General features: G+C 43.2%; 1 protein-coding gene across 3 annotated transcripts in view; it reads right to left on the bottom strand.

The window, feature by feature from the left end:
* Positions 1–6,114: 6,114 nt before the first annotated feature.
* LOC129181220 (PDZ domain-containing RING finger protein 4-like) overlaps positions 6,115–22,865 on the bottom strand; it is a 70,646-nt gene continuing 53,895 nt past the window's right edge. Inside the window, exons 1-7 of one of the 3 annotated variants that reach the window (XM_054776088.1) lie at positions 22,280–22,331; positions 21,266–21,340; positions 20,336–20,434; positions 12,439–12,501; positions 11,381–11,482; positions 10,407–10,535; positions 6,115–9,722 (exon numbers count right to left, since the gene is read on the bottom strand). In XM_054776088.1, the coding sequence (XP_054632063.1) occupies positions 8,337–9,722; positions 10,407–10,535; positions 11,381–11,482; positions 12,439–12,501; positions 20,336–20,434; positions 21,266–21,271 (1,785 nt within the window). In that variant the 5' untranslated portion in view covers positions 21,272–21,340; positions 22,280–22,331 and the 3' untranslated portion in view covers positions 6,115–8,336. Of the gene's footprint in view, positions 9,723–10,406; positions 10,536–11,380; positions 11,483–12,438; positions 12,502–20,335; positions 20,435–21,265; positions 21,341–22,279; positions 22,383–22,865 lie in introns of those variants that run through there. The other 2 variants (XM_054776087.1, XM_054776086.1) reach the window with 2 other exon arrangements.

Here is a 22,865-nt window from a genome sequence, read left to right as displayed (position 1 = left end):
TCATTTTTTTGGGTCTACCTCTTGACTTTTTGGTTCCACGAGCCTCAGGATGTGTGAAGAAGTTTGGAATGACTGTCTTACTGCGTCCAACCTCAGCAGCAATGGCGCGCTGCGAGAGAGAGGCCTTGCAATCAAAGAGAGAAAGCTTTGTTGCCGTCGCCATCAAGAGATGATGACAGTGTGAACACCTGACACTAAATCACATTCAATCCACATTTTAATGAACATTTTGCTCCTAACGGCTGTGCTCGTCAACTTGGATGATCAGCCTGTTTCACTTGAACGCTTCTTTGTTGTTTCACTCCCTTTTCTTCTTTCTGCACATTGAAGCTCTGCTTGGAACCTCCTTAAGATCCAACAGTGCCAAATGTACTTTCTTCACGTTGTTCTCCTGCTCTTAACATGTTCATCAGGAGTATATAGCTCCAAAACCCAGAGAAAGTAAATATGTGTTATTGCAATATTGTGTTTGCATAACATTAGGTACACACCAAAACAGAAGAGCTGTATCATTTAATTCTGCTTTTACAAGTTTTGATGCTATTTGTAATATTCTGGTTTCATCTTATGCGTAAATGAGACCTCACTCGTCTTGGGGGGATCACTTACAATGCTGACAAAGCACCATTAATTGATACACCCATAAAATGTCTACTTTTGACACACAGCTAGCTTGACGTTGACGTTTCCCTCTGATTTCAGATCAACATTTGCAATAAATGTGTAATTATAAGACGACATGAAGCTCCAGAACCTTCCCCATCTCTCTTCAATTGCCATGGTTCACTGGCGACACAATCCAGGTTTCATCACCAAATGTGCCTCACACATTTCCAGGATCAGACGTATCATCAATGACCATGGATGATGATGGAATGGGGGGCACGGTGTAGCCTTTAGTCTGGTTGTCAGGCTAGCGCTAGAAGCTAGCAGGCTAGATAATCCACACAAGTGAACTTGTGTTCATCTCCTGCAGGTTGACTGTGGATGTGAGCTAATGCTAACATAGCCAAACAATGGCGCCTTCAAGGACCGCCAAGCAAAGTGCGGAATCCCAACATCTTGAAAAAACATAAGCATGTAAAAATGTGGGCTTTCTTAAAGGGATAGTAGGGATGTTTTGACAGGAAGTTGGATGACATCCCCATCAGCAGCGTAGTACATCAACAGTCGCTTACCCCCCACTTGGTCCCGTGTGTCAGGTGTGGCGGATGCCACAGCAAGAAAAATAGGATCCCAACGCAAGACGAGAGCAACTTCTTAATACAAAAATAAGGTTGAATAACTAAAGGTGTCCAAACAGGCAAAGTACAAACAAAGGAAAATACACCAAGGGTAAGAAACACAAAACACTGACAGCAGAAGGCTGTCAGGAAAAAAATAGAAGTAACAACAAAAAACACTGAAGGCAAACCAACAGGAAAACACTAAGGTAATACAGAGCAGGTAAATGCAAGCAAAGGTAATGAGCCAGAGAGCAGGGCAAGGGTAGTGGAGCCGGACTGAGCGGGAGCAAGGAACAGGAGGTCAGGGAGTACAATCTGGCAAGGATCAGATGCTGCTGCCTTGCTTAAGAGGAGTCCAGATTGCTAATTGCCCGCAGGTGCGCTCCGGCGTCTCCGCCCACGCCGGCTGAGGTGCACTGCAGACAAATGGCAGACAGGCGGCAGCAGAGCGACAAGAAAAAAGCGTGACAGTATGTCCCCCCCTCATCAGACGCCTCCTGGCGGCTTACCTGGCTTATTAGGATGGAGATGGTGGAAGTCGCTTATGAGTGACGGGTCCAAGATAAGGGAGCGGGAGACCCAAGAACGCTCCTCAGGGCCGTAACCCTCCCAGTTGACCAGGTAGTGGAATCCTCTGCCCCTCCTTCGGGAGTCCAAGATAGCCTTCACCGTGTATGCTGGATGGCCATCGATCAGGCGCGGCGGAGGAGGCGACTCGACCGGGGGGCACAGGTGACTGGAGGACACAGGCTTGAGGCAGGAGACATGGAATACCCGGTGTGCCTTGAGTGCTGGTGGTAGTTTAAGTCTGACGGAGGAGGGACTGATGATGGAGTCAATTTGGTATGGTCCCACAAATCTGGGTGCTAGCTTCCGGCTGGTTCGGCCAATGGTAAGTCCCCGGATGACAACCAGACTTCCTGACCGCCCTGGTAGACGGGTGCCGGAATTCTGTGGCGGTCGGCCAGGCGTCGATTGCGCTCCACCGTGCGGTTCAGTGCGGCTACCGTCTCTCGCCATACTCTTCGGGCGCGGCGAAGGTGGGTCTGGACCGACGGTACTGACACTTCCGCCTCCTGAGATGGAAAAAGAGGAGGCTGGTATCCATTAGGGTTAGTAGTTGACAAGGGTGTTATGCGCGTACACCCAGGGGAGGTGGATGGACCAGGATGACGGGTGTCGGTGGCAGACGCAGCGTAAAGCGGCCTCGAGGTCCTGGTTGGCCCGCTCTGTCTGGCCGTTGGTCTGGGGGTGATGACCGGATGATAGGCTCACTGATGCCCCGAGCATTTTGCAGAAGGATTTCCATACGTTGGAAGTGAATTGGGGTCCTCTGTCGGAAACAATATTGAGTGGAATGCCGTGGATGCGGAAGACATGTCTCACCAAGAGGCAAGCTGTGTCCAATGATGTAGGTAGTCCAGGTAATGCTATAAAATGTACCATCTTAGAAAACCGGTCAACAATGTTCAGAATGGTGGTGTTTCCTCTGGAAGGGGGTAGTCCAGTAACAAAGTCCATTGCTATATGTGACCAGGGACGAGTCGGGATGGGCAGAGGTTGTAACAAACCCGCCGGAGGTCGATTCGATGACTTATTTCTGGCGCAGACAGAGCAGGCCGCGACGAACTCCTTCACATCCACCGCCATGGAGGGCCACCAAAACCTCTGCGCCAATGCCAACTGAGTTCGTCTGGTTCCCGGGTGACAGGTAACTCTAGATGCGTGACCCCACTGTAATACGTCTGATCTCAGTGTCTCTGGAACAAACAGTTTACCAGCCGGGCAACCCTCTGGTGACTCCTCCCCTTCCGTTGCCTCCGACACCTTCCTCTCCACCTCCCACCGAACAGCGGCCAACACCCGGGCCACAGGTATGATGGTTTCAGGTGCTGTTCCCTACTCCGTGGAGCTGAAGACTCTGGACAAGGCGTCAGGTTTAATATTGCGTGAACCGGGTCTGTAGGTGATGGAGAAATTGAAGCGTGTTAGGAACAGTGACCAACGGGCTTGTCGGGCATTAAGTCTCTGGGTGGTTCTGATGTAGGATAAGTTCTTGTGTTCGGTGATCACTATAAAAGGATGAACTGCGCCCTCCAGCCAATGCCGCCACTCCCGCAGCTCGAGAACGATGGCCAACAGCTCCCTGTTGCCCACATCGTAATTCCCTTCAGCCTGAGTGAGGCGACGCGAGAAGAAGGCAAGGGGATGCAGTTTCTGGTCAACCGGGGACCGCTGGGACAGCACGGCTCCCACTCCCATATCAGAAGCGTCAACCTCAACAGAAAATTGTAGATTAGGATCAGGATGTACCAGAACCAGAGCGGATGTAAACAAGGTTTTGAGTGTGTTAAAAGCAGAATTAGCCTCTGGGGTCCATACAAACGGAATCTTAGAGGATGTAAGCCTAGTCAGAGGTCCTGCTTTGCTGCTGAAATTACGTATGAATCGCCTGTAGAAGTTGGCGAACCCGAGGAACCTCTGCAGGTGCTTCCTTGATTTAGGAGTAGGCCACTCGACCACCGCCTGGATCTTGGCGAGATCAGCACGCAGTTGACCCTTCTCCACAATGTACCCCAGAAATGGCACCGAAGTGACATGAAAGTCGCACTTCTCCGCTTTCACGTAGAGCCTATTCTCCATTAATTGCTGGAGAACTAGTCGGACATGAGTGGTGTGGTCTTGAAAGTTCCTGGAAAAGATAAGTATGTCATCAACATATACGAAGCAGAATTGATTTATCATGTCGCTGAGGACGTCATTAATGAGATTTTGGAACACCGCCGGGGCGTTAGTGAGACCAAAAGGCATCACCAGATATTCGAAATGCCCCAGTGGTGTGTTAAACGCGGTCTTCCACTCATCTCCATCCTTAATGCGCATTAGGTGATAGGCGTTGCAGAGATCTAATTTAGAAAAAATGCATGCAGAGTGTAAGGCGGAGAAGGCAGAATCCATAAGCGGCAAGGAGTAACTATTGCGGACAGTAATGCTATTGAGCCCCCGGTAATCGATACAGGGCCGTAGAGATTTATCCTTTTTGGCAACAAAGAAAAAACCCGCCCCAAGTGGCGAGGAAGAAGGTCGAATAAGACCAGCTGGTAGGGAGGAGGATATGTATTCCTTGAGAGCTTTTTGTTCAGGAGCAGAAATGTTATACAATTTGGCGCTAGGAAAAGTGGCGTTAGGGAGTAATTCTATGGCACAGTCATAAGGTCGATGAGGAGGGAGTGTTTGAGCGCGATCCTTGCTGAACACCTGCTTTAAGTCATGGTACTCGCTAGGAACTCTTGTAAGCTCTATTACTTCCTCTGGAGATATGGAAGCGGGAACATCGGATCTAGCCGAACGGAGGCAATTGCCGTGGCAAAATGGACTCCAACTGGAGACGTGCAACTTGTTCCAATCTATGAGTGGGTTGTGAAGCTTAAGCCAAGTTAGCCCCAGAACGAGTGGTGCGGACTGTGAGGGCATGACGTAAAAACGGATGGTCTCGGAATGGTTAACGGAGAGATGTAGAATAAGCGGTTCGGTTTGGTGTGTGATGGCCGCCAGGAAGCGCCTATCCAAAGACAAGACCTCTTTAGTAGCAGGTGACTTAATCATACTTATATTGTGTTTGAGAACAAACGCTGTGTCCAAGAAACAGTCATCAGCGCCCGAGTCAATAAGAGCGGCTATGTTAATACTTCTACCCCTATTTATGACTACTCCTTTGATTTGGAGTCTCTTGAAGGGACCCTCCTCAGCTGTAGTGGCTGAATTCTGGGTATACTCACAGCTACCCATGGCTGAATTGTCCTCAGGAACCTGTTGGTTGCTCCTGGATCTTGGCTTGAGTTCAGCTGATGATCCAGGAGTCGATCCCTGGTGACGAGGAGGTCAGATGGGGCATTGGAGGAGTCGATGCCCCGGATTACCGCAGTAGAGGCAGAGGTCCAGCTTGCGACGACGTGCTCTTTCCTCGGCGGCGAGGCGGCGTCCTCCAAACTGCATGGGAACCTCTGGCAGTGCGGCCACGGCGTCCCCGGTCCTGGTTTTGAGCGTCTGTCCCTCAGGAGGTGGTAGTGGTATCCTTGTAGGAATCGACACCCTGCCGTAGTATCCCTCCTTGGTGTACTCTCTCACTTTCTCCTTTATACGGTTATCTAACTCAATGGCTAAGTTTATAAGGCCGTCGAGGGAAGTAGTGTTGTCCTTGGCCACTAACTCATCTTTAATATGTACATCGAATGCTTTGCGAAAAACACTTCGGAGGACGGTATCGGGATACCCACTCTCCACAGCAAGCACTCGGAAATCAATAGAAAAGTCCGCTACCGAGCGTCCTTTCTGCTTCATATCTACTAGTTGACTAGCCGCTTCCATTCCCCGAATGGGATGATGAAACACTCGTCTGATTTCTTCAAGAAACCTGGGTAAGGAGGTGCGTATGACAGTCATAGATGTGCTCGCGGCCATAGCCCACGTAACGGCTCTACCTGAGAGTAAACTCATGATAAATGCTACCTTGGATTGGTTCGATGAGTATGTGGTTGGCTGCTGGTCAAACACGAGAGAACACTGGTGTAAAAACTGGTTGCAGGAGTCCGAATCTCCAGAGAAATGAGAGGGGTGAGGGATATTAGGCTCTCGCTGCTGATGAGGAACAGGTGCGTACGCAGCTGCGCCATTAGGTGTGTCTAAGGCGGGGGAACGTACCGACCTCTGGTGGTGGGACAGAGGAGGTGCTGGCAAGTCGTTGGTAGAGGGCGTCCATGCCAGCGGACAGAACCGAGATGGCCTCCATGATGCCTTGGAGAGTCTTCTCGTGGCCTCTGACTAATTGGCCTTGATGTGCCAGGGCCGAGCGGAAGTGCTCCATGTCTGCGGGATCCATTTTGGCCAGATTGTTCTGTCAGGAGTGTCGGATGCCACAGTAAGAAAAATAGGATCCCAACGCAAGACGAGAGCAACTTCTTAATACAAAAATAAGGTTTAATAACTAAAGGTGTCCAAACAGGCAAAGTACAAACAAAGGAAAATACACCAAGGGTAAGAAACACAAAACACTGACAGCAGAAGGCTGTCAGGAAAAAAATAGAAGTAACAACAAAAAACACTGAAGGCAAACCAACAGGAAAACACTAAGGTAATACAGAGCAGGTAAATGCAAGCAAAGGTAATGAGCCAGAGAGCAGGGCAAGGGTAGTGGAGCCGGACTGAGCGGGAGCAAGGAACAGGAGGTCAGGGAGTACAATCTGGCAAGGATCAGATGCTGCTGCCTTGCTTAAGAGGAGTCCAGATTGCTGATTGCCTGCAGGTGTGCTCCAGCGTCTCCATAACTGACTGTTGATGTACTACACTGCTGATGGGGATGTCATCCAAGTTCATGTTAAAAAAGACAAAGGATTCCTTTAAGCGTGGTACATGTATGCTGTACACACGTTTATGAATGATTACCCACCCAGGGTGAACCACATGCATTTTCTTAGGAAACACCTATTTTTGACAACAAAATAAAAAAAAAACATTTTTTGGCCCCAAAAAATCTCAAAAACTGCAGGGCTGTGACGAGGAGTAATGGTCATTAAAATGGCAGATGTTTGGATTCGACCCTTGCATTGCATCTCTACAGAATGACAGCAAGTGTCAACTATGGACGGAAATAACATACGGAGGCCTGGCCATCATGTGAAAAGGCATCGGACTTCGGAAGATGCTACTTTTTCGAACTCAAACACACAGCGATCCCTCCTATATCGCGCTTCAAATACCACTCCCTCACTATATTGTGGTTTTTCAAATAATAATTATAATAATTGTAATAATAAATGATTCTAAAGTGTTTGGTGGTCGGCTATGTGCTATTTGTAGTCAAGGATACAGAAAGACAAGTGGTGCGTAGCATTGTGCTCACTAATGTGATGACATTACATTACCTTTCACACTGGACGGACACCGCATACTCAGCAGCCATGCACACCACGGATTTTGCTTCCGTCTGGTATCAGCGCTTTCGATCCAATACCGATTCTTTGTGTAAATTCACCTAATGTGTCTGTGAAATTTGAAATACTGTAGTAGTGTATTTCATATCATCCCATAAAGAATACAAGATATTTCATTCAATAGAATTAATAATACATTCATTCATCATTCAATGAAGTTGTTTATTTGTTTTCATTCATTAATTTCATTACTTTTTCCAGGCTTTAAAATAAATAAATAGATGAATTAAAACAAAATTAGCGGGGTGATTTACAATACAGCCAAGCTAATATACAACAACAGAAAAACTCGACAAAATCATCCAAAATATGTGAAAATGGTATTTTAAACAATAAAAAGATAAAATAGGTCAAATAATAAAAGCATTCAAATAAATGATTCATGATTGAGAACGGCCATAAGAGTGATAATTGACATGGCGCCGCAATTCACACATAGCTCCGTTTACGATCGGTCATCAAGTATCAAAAGTATCGATATTTGGATTTGAGAATTGATTTTAGCACATGAAGAGCTGGTTTCGGAAGTATCGATATTTCATTATCGATCCGCACATCACTACGCAATGGCTGAGACAGACACGCCATGGCTGATGCCATGGCTTAGACAGAGTGAAAAAAAGGTTCTCCTCTCATTCGGTGTGGAAGTGGTACATTTGTTACGTCCCTGCAGTGATCCCGTAGCCTGAGCAATGTGAAGTAAACAAAGAATAACAGGAGTGTAAACTATAGGGGTGTTATTTCACGTCTAGAGGGCTCTAATCATGTTAAAAAGCTTACATTCCTTTAAGGTGGTGGGGTTTGGAACCAATGAAGCGCCATAAAGGAGGGATTAGTGTACAAGTAAATGATCATCAAAGGTGTCCACACACTTGCCCATGCTAATGAATGGGAAAGCGTCTCCATACTTTCGAGTGGTCCAGTCAGTGTGAGAATGGGCACATGAAGTCATAAGACGTCATCGGTCCAATAAAAAAGTGTTTTTGTGATGAAGGAAGGCCATCGAATCTTTCCAGAATGCTCTTTGTGTTTACAAAGTGTGAAAAATGTTGTCATAAAAAGGCCACATTGAACGAGGCAATGATCTTATACCACACGGGTAGAACGTACGTTGCGTTTCTCATACAGTCGTGACGGACAGGAAGGCGTTGTGCACCTGCGCTCCCTCGGGAGCCTTGGCGCCGTGAGTCATCAGCTCCTGGATGGTCATCCAGTTGTCCAGGATCTTCTTGTTGCGCTTCTTCATCATCTTCTTGTGGCTCAACTCGATGATGCTGACGTCCTTGCGGCCCTCGCCGCTGCTCTGAGGGTTCTCCTTCAGGCTCTCCAGGCGGCTCCTCTGCATGAACTCCCGCCTCTTCCTCTGCTCCTTGGCTCGGACCAGATGCTGCTTTCTCTCCTCTTTGCTCCAGTAGCGGCCCATCTTCATCTCGCTCATGGCATCGTCGTCCGTGGTCATGCCGCCGCTGCGCTCCTCCTTGATCTTCAGGGCCCGCTCCCGCAGGATCTTGTCCCGCACGGGCCGCTTGGTGATGTAGCGCGTGCCGTCGCTGCGGATCTTCACCTTCCACTCCATCTTGGGCTCCTCGGGGGGCCTCGGGGGATCCCTGCAGACGCCTAGCAGGCTGAGCTGGCTCTGGGCGTACTCCACCGCCGAGCTCTGCTGGATCAGCTCCATGTAGCTCTGGTAGTGGCGGGCGTGGGCCGGGATGTTGCTCTGCCGCTGCTGGGAACTGTGCGACAGGGAGAAGTAAGGAATTTGGGAAAGGCGAGGCTTGAAATTGCCTCCGTGTTTGTCCTTGGGCAGCGGCGTCTGGTCGGACTGGTCTGAGGGATTGCTGTGGTCCGGGCTGCTGCTCTTGCACAGGAGGGGAGCCCTGCATCCTGGGATAGGGCTAGCAAGGCTGCTGCGGCGGTTCCTCTGGTTGGTGAGGCTCACCATCCTCTGGAGGGAATGTTCTGGAGAGCGATCCATGGCCAAGGGGGTGCTGCGTGAGCTCTCCGCTGTGTTGTAAGCACTGGAGCTGTCCTTGTCCCATTTTTCCAGCCTCTCGCCCCCCTTGCTGGGCTGGAGGCTTTGGTTTCTGGGCATCGAGGGCGCCGAGCACTCCGTGGAGGAGGGCGACTGCGGACCCTTGCCAAGCTTGTGGGCCTGCATGATGTTCTGACACTCCAGCTCGATGCTACGCAGCTCCTCGTTGAGCATGCGCAGCTCGTGCTGGACGCCGCCCTGCTCAGCCACGCTGCACTCAATGGTGCTGCGGCGGCTGTAGAAGAGGTCGTATTCGCCGCTGTTGCGGATCTGACACTTGAGCTCCAGGAGCTGCTGGAAGCGCTCGCCCTCCGCTTCCTCGTCCTCCTCGTCCTCCCGGCCCTCCGGCCAGCGTGTGTCCCGGAGGCATTGGGACAGGCGCCTCTGGATGTGCTCCAGGACGTCGTGCTCCGAATCCTCCGTTCTGTCTTTGAGGGGCCGCGTGGAGCAGGTGGGCCGGTCGTCATCTGCTCTCTGCAAACAAATCATTTGATATTTATAAAGATATGAAACATGTTTTTTTTTTTACATTTTTACTCTCTTGCTTTTCATATGCAAAATGAATCTTCTTGTGCTCGGATGCTTCAGGGATGCTTTCCTCTGCAGACTCTCCTCCGCTCCTTCTCCTTCTCCTTCTTCTTCTTCCCCAAGCAAACAGAATTAGAAATGATGAAACTGTTGGAGTTATAAATGCTTCATCTGCCATGAATATTCAGCATCCTTCATTAGGATTCACACTGACTTGTTTTTGCAAAGAAAGTTTGACTCCATCGCTAAAGCACCTCACTTCTGCACTCAAGTTACGGGACAAAACATTAGGTATGGTACATAAACATCAGATGGAATGAGTGCGCTTCTTCTTCACTTTATCTCATCATTTCATATATTTTATTATTGTCATATATTGAAATTCCACTGACGTTATCACTGTTGCACTTCTTTTTTATGTTGTAATATCATTCATGTGAAAACAAAAATGAAATGTATTAACGTTTGTTGTTATCATGTCTTCTTTGTGTTGAGTCTTCATTAGATGCCGGATGCATGCAGCTGTGTTGTGACCCTCCAGTGTAGGGGAGGTTCTCATGTGGCTCTGGTGCGTCTAAGTAAGAAAGGATTTGTGTCGTCTGGCAGCCCAAAGCGTTCCAAATGTCTCACCTGCTCGCTGTCCTGCTCCTCTTGGAAGGCGGCCAGGTCCATCTCCTCGCGCTGCTGTTCCTCTAGCATTTCAATCTTCAGCTGCTCCAGAAACTCGCTGTGCTCGTCATCCAGCCAGGCCTCCTCCAGCTGAGGATGAAAAAAGGTCACGTGAGCGTCCGTGTGCTGCCTAAAAACTCTTGCTGCTAGCATGCAGACGTGAGTGTTGCAGTTAAAACAAGCGTTGAACATGATGGACCGTCAAGCCTTCCAACACACCTTTGACCTTTGGAGAGGTGACAACGATACCGCGCACGGATAATGTTGGTTCCAAGCAGATGCCACCGTTCAAACCTGGCATTTTCCACCTTCCCCAGCACGATGGAGACTTTTTACCTTTGATCACGAGTGGCCAACACAGCAAACTTTGATTGTTTTTACACTTCATCATCTTACTTTCACTCTGATTAGCTTCTTTTTACACTTTCATGACCCTTGAGAATCCTAAAAAGGCGTTTGCGTTTGAATGTTTTTACGAGAAGTGTTAACTTCTTTTTATACTTTTATTATAGCTGATATTAATAAGTGAGTTGTATAAAAATAGGAGACAGATGAAGTCTTTATGCCAAGTCTGTCAGCTCATTCATGTTTTACGATCAACAATTAGCAAACACACAATTGGCTTCTTTTTACACTATTTGACACAACTGCTGCAAAAAGCAAAAGAAAGCGAGAAAGTCTTGATGGGAGTCACCTCGTTGCCACGCCTGTCACTCGTCATTGCCGTTGATGTTTTGTTTCTACGTCTGAAGACACTCTACTCCTCTAACAGCCATGAACTTCTTTTTACACTTGCAAGACTGCCAATACATGTTATGAAGTACAGCTGTTGCTATGGCTACATGCTATTACAGGGGAATTTCAAACCGAAGGTGGAGCAGCTAGCACCTTGGTGATAGAGACTTTCAGGTCACATGATGCACACGCACGCGTACCTGGAGCTCCGGCCTGGCCACCAGCAGGATAATGCTGCGACATTCCTCGTTGGAGAGCGCGGCCACGGCCTCCTCTCGGTCCTGAACATCCCGGCCATTAATCTGCAAGATGACATGTAAAGTGGATCAGCACCAGGTGCGTGCAGTAGTTACGCGCACAAAAAAAGTTGTCAGCTCCCCGCAGTGCAATTATGAAGAACAGAACGCAGTGGAGGACGCAGCATACACACATCTCACCGTACAATTAACTGGCCCGTGACAGCCAGCGTCCATCTTTTAGCCGGCCAGACTAATGGTGCCGTCACTGCTGGATAATAGCACCAGTGTACGTGTAAACAACCCCCTCCCACAGCCCCATTCCTCTGGATCAGATTGCTCACCCAACACCACGACACACAATGTATAATTAACACAGTCATCCCTCCTTTACTGCTACGTTGGATTCCTTATTTATTCATTAGAACATAGAAAACCTGTTAACCACCTTCTAAATACACCTTATTAGAGTCCTCTAAACATGACATAACACCCCTATAGTCACCTTTCCACTCCTATTACCCAATAAGACAACCATAATACCATAATACCATGCACTGATGATGTTGGAGAGCTTTTCTGTAAAACGAATGAATGAATGAAATTGCAAACTCACAAGAGTAAAGTTGTAACATCATGAGAAGGAAATACTAATATTACATATTAATATTACATATTGAAAATCAAGTTCTAAAATGAAAATGAGAAGCATGGTAATGTTATGTGAATAAAATCAGTGGGAAAAGGGGGGGTTGGGAATGAGGTCCTGCCCCAGGCAGAGGAGGTCAAGTATCTCGATGTCTTGTTCACCAGTGAGGGAAGGTTGGAGCGTGGGGTGGATGGATGGATGGATGACAGGAATAAAACACGAGAAAAAAGTCGTAATCCAAGCGACGCTGAACATTAGTTTTAGAAGACGGATGGATGGAATGAAGTAGCATAACGTAGAAATGTTACAGGAATAAGGTCCTAATCTTCCAGGAATGAAATTGTAAAGGGGGGGTTTGGTGTCCATCTTGTACCTGCAGGATACGATCCCCCTCTCGGATGCGACCGTCTTTAGCAGCGATGCTGTTGGGGCAGATCTGGAAAGACAGAAAAAGCGAGATATGATGCCACCAGGTCAGACAGGCAGGGGGCGCTCATCACCTGAACCCACAGGTGTGAAACTCAAGGCACGGGGGCTGGATTCAGCCTGTCACATCATTTAATGTGGCCGATGAAAGCCTGGTGCTAATTCTCCAAAAAAAAAGCCACTTTGTAAAAATATCAAGGAAAAGGCTTCTTGAGACGTCATCTGTACTTCTGTGGCAAGCGTCCCTTGAGCAAGGACACTTGGCAAGGAAAATGCAACTAAACTACATCAGAAAAATACAGAATTTGAGAATTAGGAGACTTAACATAGAGATAAAAAATAAACAGTCTGAAGTAGAAACCTTCTATCAGAGATTGCAAACCAAGCTTACGCACGAAACCTATCAGGAGGTTTGTGAATTTACCAAATCAGGTTATATGAAGCACCATAGCAAAACCAAAGAAAGGCATAAGGGAAAATTCCAGAAACTTCTATTGGAAAATCGACCACAGCTTGTCGTAAACGCTAAGGATGGGGGGAATCAGACCAATACTAAAGAAAATTGGATCAAAAATCTGTCAGACAGAAGCCTCTCGGAGACAGAGAAGGCAGTATTAACCAAGGGTCTCAACTTCTCAGTGACTCCTAAAACGATACCCACAGTAGACTATATCACAGCAGCTGAATCGGCCATCAGGAACAATAACCTTTCTAGAACAGAGGCAGGGGACCTTTGTCTGAGAATATCGGCCCTTCTCAGTAGTGCCAAACCACCACCGTCCAATATCACGTTAGGTGAGAGGAAAGCATTAGCGGCTCTGCAGAAAGATGAGAGCATCACCATCTTACCAGCTGATAAGGGCAGATGCACAGTGGTTCTCAACACATTGGACTATGAAGAAAAAATAACAAGTCTAATTAGTGATGCCAACACATATGAGCAACTTAAAAGGGACCCATCCAGTAGGTATAAGAAAGAAATCATACACTGTCTCCAAAAGTTAGAGAAGGAAGAACTAATTGACAGACAGATGTATCATAGGTTATACCCTGGGGAGGTTACACCATGTATCTATGGCCTTCCAAAAATCCACAAGGAAGGGTTTCCCCTCAGACCCATTGTCTGTAGCATTGACTCTACCACGTACAATGTAGCGAAATATGTAAAAACAGTCTTATCCCCATTGGTAGGCAACACTGATCATCATATAGAGAACACAAAAGGGTTTGTGGCGAGCATCAAAGACCTCAGATTGGAGCCAGAGGAAACTTTGGTGTCTTATGATGTGACTTCACTTTTCACATCTGTCCCCACCTCAGCAGCAGTCTCGGTGGTGAGGAAGAGACTGCTCGAGGACTCAACTCTGCATCGGAGAACAAAACTTAGTGCTGACCACATCTGCCAATTACTGGAAATTTGCCTTAACACCACATATTTTCAGTTTAGAGGGAAATTCTACAGACAAATTCATGGTTGTGCTATGGGCTCACCAGTCTCACCCATAGTGGCGAATCTGTACATGGAAGAGATGGAGAAACAGGCTCTCACTTCCTTCTCAGGGACAAAACCAAGGCACTGGTTTAGATACGTGGATGACACCTTTGTCATAATCAAAAAACAAGAAATTCAGTCTTTCACAGATCACATCAATACGGTGGATACCAATATCAAATTTACTCGCGAGGACACTAAAGAAAACCAACTAGCCTTCTTAGACTGCAAGGTAATTATAGGAAAGGACAGACAGCTACTTACAGAGGTCTTTAGAAAGGCCACACACACTGACCAATACCTGCTTTTTGAATCAAACCATCCACTACAACATAAACTAGGGGTTATTAGGACCCTCCAACATAGAGCAGAACAAATACCAACTAGTGCTGAGGGAAAGAAAAAGGAGACACAACATGTCCAGAGAGCGCTCTCAACCTGTGGGTACCCACGGTGGGCTTTTAACAAAAGTCAAAAGAAGAGAGTAGGGAAAGAAACCCAAAAGCCCACAGAAGCAAAAAGGAGAGGAGTGGTAGTCCCTTATGTAGCGGGGGTCTCCGAAAAACTCCAGAGGATCTTATGGCAACACAAAATTCCTACCTATTTCAAACCAGTAAATACCCTGAGACAAAAATTAGTGCATCCTAAAGACAAGGCTCCAAACCAGAAACAGAGCAATGTGGTCTATTCCATCCACTGTAAAGATGAGGAATGCAAAGAGCACTACATTGGGGAAACTAAGCAAATGCTCCAAAAAAGGCTTTATCAACATCGCAGGGACAATGCTAGTGGTCCTCAATCAGCAGTACATCTACACCTGAAAGCTACCAATCACTCTTTTGAGGACAGCGAGGTAAAGATTTTGGCCAAAGAAAACAGATGGTTTGAAAGAGGAGTAAAGGAAGCTATTTTTGTCAAACAACAGAACCCGTCATTGAATCGGAATGGTGGCTTGAGGTTTAATTTGGACCCTGTGTTCAGCAGGTTACTGAGACCAAAACCCACAGCTCTTAGTCTTGCAAATGAGGTGAAGGCAGGGCCGAGCCAGAACAATAGATGCTAACAAGCCAGTATCAGAGTCGTTCATACCCAATTCAGGGAGCGACACTTCCCTTTTATCGGAGGTGTTAATAACAGGATAGGATTATACCACTACTCCGCCCAGGCTTAGTGTAACGAACCAATAGGAGGAGGGTGTTGGCACACCAATTCCGCCCACTCTTACTGTATTTAAGGCCTAAGCTACCAGCACTTATTAGTTCGCTGACGAAGCTCTTCGGATGAGGAGCGAAACGTCCGACACCTTCTTCACAGAAGTACAGATGACGTCTCAAGAAGCCTTTTCCTCGATGGACAACTCCTGTACGACTGAGAGCCTACACAGACACTTTGTAAAAATACTTCATTTTATGATTTTAACATTATTTTTACAATTTTTTTTTTACATATTTTGATTTATTATTTTAAAAAATATTTTCAGATATCCATCCATTCATCCATCCATCCATCCATCTTCGATGCTGCTTATCCTAATTTGGGTTGTGGCGGTATGCTGGAGCCTATCCCAGCTGACAATGAGCCAATGGCAGGGCACATATAGACAAACACTCACATTCATACCTATGGACCATTTAGAGTCTCCAATGAAGCTAACATGCACGTTTTTGGAATGTGGGAGGAAACCAGAGTACCCGGAGAAAAGCCAGAAAGTGACATTGGTTGGGGGTTCAGAGTTGAGTGTTATCTTAGCCCCCGTTGGGGATCATTGTGCCTCTTGTGAGAAGATTGAAAGCTGCAATAAAAGCCTGTTGTTGTGGTGATGAAGTCTGGTGCTTGTGCATCTCAGCCAACATTACAGTAACATGACTGACACCTGGTGGCCAGTGTACAATACTACATATCATCACAACCTCTTCCAATGGCCTTGTATTTGTATTTTACTTCATTTAGCCATTTTTATGCTTGAAAATGCTTCATTCAAGCAACAAATATGTAAAATGTGCTGGACTATGAATATGTATAAGCATATGAGCGTATAAACGTATAAGCATATAAATGTATGAACTTATAAACTTATAAGCGTATAAACGTATAAACGTATAAACTTATAAACTTATAAGTGTATAAACGTATAAACGTATAAATGTATAAACGTATAAGCGTATAAACGTATAAACTTATAAACTTATCAGCGTATAAACGTATAAACTTGTAAACTTATAAGCGTATAAACGTATAAGCGTGTAAACATATACGTAAGCGTATAAACGTATAAACGTGTAAATGTATAAACGTATAAACGTGTAAATGTATAAACGTATTAACGTATATGCGTATAAACGTATAAGCGTATAAACGTATAAACTTATTAACTTATAAGCGCATAAACGTATAAACTTATAAACGTATAAGCGTATAAACGTATAAGCGTATAAACGTATAAACGTGTAAACGTATAAACGTATAAGCGTATAAACGTATAAACTTATAAACTTATAAGCGTATAAACGTATAAGCGTATAAACGTGTAAATGTATAAACGTATAAGCGTATAAACGTATAAACTTATTAACTTATAAGCGTATAAACGTATAAACTTATAAACTTATAAGCGTATAAACGTATAAGCGTATAAACGTATAAACTTATAAGCGTATAAACGTATAAGCGTATAAACGTATAAACGTGTAAATGTATAAACGTATAAACGTATAAACTTATTAACTTATAAGCGTATAAACGTATAAACTTATAAACTTATAAGCGTATAAACGTACAAACGTATAAACGTATAAACTTATTAACTTATAAGCGTATAAACGTATAAACGTATAAACTTATAAACTTATAAGCGTATAAACGTATAAGCGTATAAACGTATAAGCGTATAAACGTATAAACGTGTAAACGTATAAACGTATAAGCGTATAAACGTATAAACTTATAAACTTATAAGCGTATAAACGTATAAGCGTATAAACGTATAAACGTGTAAATGTATAAACGTATAAGCGTATAAACGTATAAGTGTATAAACGTATAAACATATAAACTTAGAAACTTATAAGCGTATAAACGTATAAGCGTATAAACGTATAAACGTGTAAATGTATAAACGTATAAGCGTATAAACGTATAAGCGTATAAACGTATAAACGTGTAAATGTATAAACGTATAAACGTATAAACGTGTAAATGTATAAACGTATTAACGTATAAGCGTATAAACGTATAAATTTATTAACTTATAAGCGTATAAACGTATAAACTTATAAACTTATAAGCGTATAAACGTATAAGCGTATATAAACGTATAAACGTGTAAACGTATAAACGTATAAGCGTATAAACGTATAAACTTATAAACTTATAAGCGTATAAACGTATAAACGTGTAAATGTATAAACGTATAAGCGTATAAACGTATAAACTTATTAACTTATAAGCGTATAAACGTATAAACGTATAAACTTATAAACTTATAAGCGTATAAACGTGTAAACGTATAAACGTATAAGCGTATAAACGTATAAACTTATAAACTTATAAGCGTATAAACGTATAAGCGTATAAACGTATAAACTTATTAACTTATAAGCGTATAAACGTATAAGCGTATAAACGTATAAACGTGTAAATGTATAAACGTATAAGCGTATAAACGTATAAACTTATTAACTTATAAGCGTATAAACGTATAAACTTATAAACTTATAAGCGTATAAACGTATAAGCGTATAAACGTATAAGCGTATAAACGTATAAACGTGTAAACGTATAAACGTATAAGCGTATAAACGTATAAACTTATAAACTTATAAGCGTATAAACGTATAAGCGTATAAACGTATAAACGTGTAAATGTATAAACGTATAAGCGTATAAACGTATAAACTTATTAACTTATAAGCGTATAAACGTATAAACTTATAAACTTATAAGCGTATAAACGTATAAGCGTATAAACGTATAAGCGTATAAACGTATAAACCTGTAAACGTAAAAACGTATAAGCGTATAAACGTATAAACCTGTAAACGTATAAACGTATAAGCGTATAAACGTATAAACTTATAAACTTATAAGCGTATAAACGTATAAGCGTATAAACGTATAAACGTGTAAATGTATAAACGTATAAGCGTATAAACGTATAAGCGTATAAACGTATAAACGTATAAGCGTATAAGCGTATAAACGTATGAACGTATAAACGTATAAACGTGTAAATGTATAAACGTGTAAATGTATAAACGTATAAGCGTATAAACGTATAAGCGTATAAACGTATAAGCGTATAAACGTATAAATGTATAAACGTATAAACGTGTAAATGTATAAACGTGTAAATGTATAAACGTATAAGCGTATAAACGTATAAGCGTATAAACGTATAAGCGTATAAGCGTATAAACGTATAAACGTATAAACGTGTAAATGTATAAACGTGTAAATGTATAAACGTATAAGCGTATAAGCGTATAAACGTATAAACGTATAAACGTATAAACGTATAAACGTATAAACGTGTAAATGTATAAACTTTAAATGTATAAACGTATAAGCGTATAAACGTATAAACGTATAAACGTATAAGCGTATAAACGTATAAATGTATAAGCGAACAAACGTATAAACGTATAAACGTATAAACGTATAAGCGTATAAACGTATAAACGTATAAACGTATAAACGTATAAGCGTATAAACGTATAAGCGTATAAACGTATAAACGTGTAAATGTATAAACGTGTAAATGTATAAACGTATAAGCGTATAAACGTATAAACGTATAAACGTATAAGCGTATAAACGTATAAGCGTATAAACGTATAAACGTGTAAATGTATAAATGTGTAAATGTATAAACGTATAAGCGTATAAACGTATAAACGTATAAACGTATAAGCGTATAAACGTATAAATGTATAAGCGTATAAACGTATAAACGTATAAACGTATAAACGTATAAGCGTATAAACGTATAAACGTATAAACGTATAAGCGTATAAACGTATAAGCGTATAAACGTATAAACGTGTAAATGTATAAACGTGTAAATGTATAAACGTATAAGCGTATAAACGTATAAACGTATAAACGTATAAGCGTGTAAATGTATAAACGTGTAAATGTATAAACGTATAAGCGTATAAACGTATAAACGTATAAGCGTATAAACGTATAAACGTGTAAATGTATAAACGTGTAAATGTATAAACGTATAAGCGTATAAACGTATAAACGTATAAACGTATAAACGTGTAAATGTATAAACGTGTAAATGTATAAACGTATAAGCGTATAAACGTATAAACGTATAAACGTATAAGCGTATAAACGTGTAAATGTATAAACGTGTAAATGTATAAACGTATAAGCGTATAAACGTATAAACGTATAAACGTATAAGCGTATAAACGTATAAACGTGTAAATGTATAAACGTGTAAATGTATAAACGTATAAGCGTATAAACGTATAAACGTATAAACGTATAAACGTATAAACGTGTAAATGTATAAACGTGTAAATGTATAAACGTATAAGCGTATAAACGTATAAACGTATAAGCGTATAAACGTATAAATGTATAAGCGTATAAACGTATAAACGTATAAACGTATAAACGTATAAGCGTATAAACGTATAAACGTATAAACGTATAAGCGTATAAACGTATAAGCGTATAAACGTATAAACGTGTAAATGTATAAACGTGTAAATGTATAAACGTATAAGCGTATAAACGTATAAACGTATAAACGTATAAGCGTATAAACGTATAAACGTGTAAATGTATAAACGTGTAAATGTATAAACGTATAAGCGTATAAACGTATAAACGTATAAACGTGTAAACGTATAAACGTGTAAATGTATAAACGTATAAGCGTATAAACGTATAAACGTATAAGCGTATAAACGTATAAACGTGTAAATGTATAAACGTGTAAATGTATAAACGTATAAGCGTATAAACGTATAAACGTATAAACGTATAAACGTGTAAATGTATAAACGTGTAAATGTATAAACGTATAAGCGTATAAACGTATAAACGTATAAGCGTATAAACGTATAAGCGTATAAACGTATAAACGTATAAGCGTATAAGCGTATAAACGTATAAACGTATAAACGTATAAACGTGTAAATGTATAAACGTGTAAATGTATAAACGTATAAGCGTATAAACGTATAAATGTATAAGCGTATAAACGTATAAACGTATAAGCGTATAAACGTATAAATGTATAAGCGTATAAACGTATAAATGTATAAGCGTATAAACATATCCCTGAGGGCAAGCCAACCAGGATGGGATTTGGATTTGGGCGACATGTTCTCACCTTGCTGACATAGATGGCCACATCCTCCTCTTCGTCCGTCCTGTAGCACAGAGTCAACCCCAGCTTTTCTTGGCTGCCGAGTCGGCACAGTTCCACTTCCTGTGTAGAGAAGAAACATGAACGTGAACGTGTTGCCTGGGGTGTCCTACCAAGGAAGCACACCCACTCCTCCTGCTTTTACTCTCATCCTTTCACCTTCACTTACTCTCTACATACTACTACTACATACCACTCCATACTACATCTAATACCACATACTATTACATATTAGTATTATTATTATTATTACATATTACTACATACTACTCCATACTACATCTACTACTACATACTACAACCTACTACTATTGTTACTACATACTACTATTACATATTACTCCATGCTACTCTTTACTACATCTACTCCATACTACATCTACTACTACATGCTACAACGTACTACTACTGTTACTACATTTCATCCTTCCAAGTACCCTACTTTCATTCTTACAAGTACCCTAACAAGTATCCTACTTTCATCCTTACAAGTACCCTAACAAGTATCCTACTTTCATCCTTACAAGTATCCTAACAAGTATCCTACTTTCATCCTTACAAGTACCCTACTTTCATCCTTACAAGTATCCTAACAAGTATCCTACTTTCTTCCTTACAAGTACCCTACTTTCATCCTTACAAGTATCCTAACAAGTATCCCACTTTCTTCCTTACAAGTATCCTACTTTCATCCTTACAAGTACCCTACTTTCATCCTTACAAGTATCCTAACAAGTATCCTACTTTCTTTCTTACAAGTACCCTACTTTCATCCTTCCAAGTACCCTACTTTCATCCTTACAAGTATCCTAACAAGTATCCTACTTTCTTCCTTACAAGTACCCTACTTTCATCCTTCCAAGTACCCTACTTTCATCCTTACAAGTATCCTACTTTCATCCTCTCTGACTGAGAGCCTCAGCCGTCATTTGCGTGTGTCGACCAGGACAGGAGTTCACTGCGTAGAAGCTGAAATGAAAGAAACAAGGCGGGAGGAGAGGAGGCTGATCATCTCACATCTAAGCCTGCCGTACGACACTCTCACATCACAACGGAAACGCCTTTTACGCCTTTGCTAACATGTCAAGCGTCACGTGACACAGCATTACCGCTATGCTTCATATTGTACGCTAACCATACTTCCACTGGCACTGCGCTTGTTCCACTTTGGCATTCTTCAAGGCGCGCGATGTGGCACATCATCTGTCATCCCTGCACCCCCCACTACCCACACCCCATCCCTCCCTTGGAAGGATCTGCTTGCTTGTGGATCCAATTAGTGTTTGGAGCCGTCCAGCGATTGGTAAACATCATGAAATATGTAGCCAGTGTGTGTTTGGACATGTTTGATCATTGTTTCCAGCATTCAAATCGAAGTGTATGCAACAGTGAATCATTACGGGACAGATGACGGGGTGAAAAACAAAACAATTTCTTTTCACGATTGTAAATTGTAAATCATTCATTTGTTATGTTCCAATGCGTGGTGGCGCCATCAGTAGGGGAAAAAGAGAGCTGCAGCTATGAATCCAGCAGAGGGCGCTGTCTGACAGGTTCATTCGCTCAACATTTTCCAGCAGGAAGATGCTTTGAGCGGACGTGGTGTTGTGTTTCTGCAAGTGTGCTAAGTACACTCCTGCATACCACGTGCCTGCTGCTGCTCCTTCATGTCAAGACTGCATTTGTAATAACTGTGAGTTTGCAGCAGGGGGGGTCCTCCATTACATTTAACCAAGGGACAGGATTTTTCTCAGCAGACACCGTGAGGGCCAGACGGTATGGTAGAACAAGCAAACAAAATGTTTTTTGGCACTGACGAGGTGAATGTATTCCCACACTCCTGTGACATGCTGCCCTCTGCTGGATGGGAGTGTCCTGCATGGGAAAAACGAGTCACGGGAATCTTACCTCATACTCCAACTCTTCCGTCCTTTCGGCGTCGACGGGAACGGGTGAGAGGCAGTCGGTCCCGTGGTAGAACTCCTGCTCCGTGGTGTGAAGGGAATGACAGCTGTCAGGGGAGGCGGGGCAACACAAAGAGGCGGAGTAAGTAGCAGCCTTCAATACCTCCGAGGGACAGCAGAGCGCTGAATAAAGAATAAGAATAACGAAGGCGTGGAGGGCTTTGGCTCATGCAGCTTGAGCGTGTGCCATAAAAGTGAAGCCGATTGCGAATCACAAGCTCATCCTTGTCGTCCTCCCTCCCCCAAACCACACCGCCACTCTATTATTATGCCATCACTTAGTGAGGGGCAGCATCAGGACCGCACAAGCTAAACGCCATCACGGCAGCACCCGGCACCACAAGCACTTCTGGCAGCAGGTGTGTGTCATGTGACAAGCATTTGTCATACCGATGTAGAGGAAGGCAATGGGCCTTTTAGGGGGCGCATTGATTACATTTAGCCTGAGGCCGCAGGCTGGAAGTGGCCCGCTCCAACGTGTTGCCTACTTTTTTACAAGGCGATTTGCTTGAATCACCTGGGAAACCTGC

The sequence above is a fragment of the Dunckerocampus dactyliophorus genome, chromosome 5, assembly GCF_027744805.1.
Source record: "Dunckerocampus dactyliophorus isolate RoL2022-P2 chromosome 5, RoL_Ddac_1.1, whole genome shotgun sequence".
Lineage (NCBI taxonomy): Eukaryota > Metazoa > Chordata > Actinopteri > Syngnathiformes > Syngnathidae > Dunckerocampus > Dunckerocampus dactyliophorus.
This window is presented reverse-complemented; position numbering and strand designations above follow the sequence as displayed.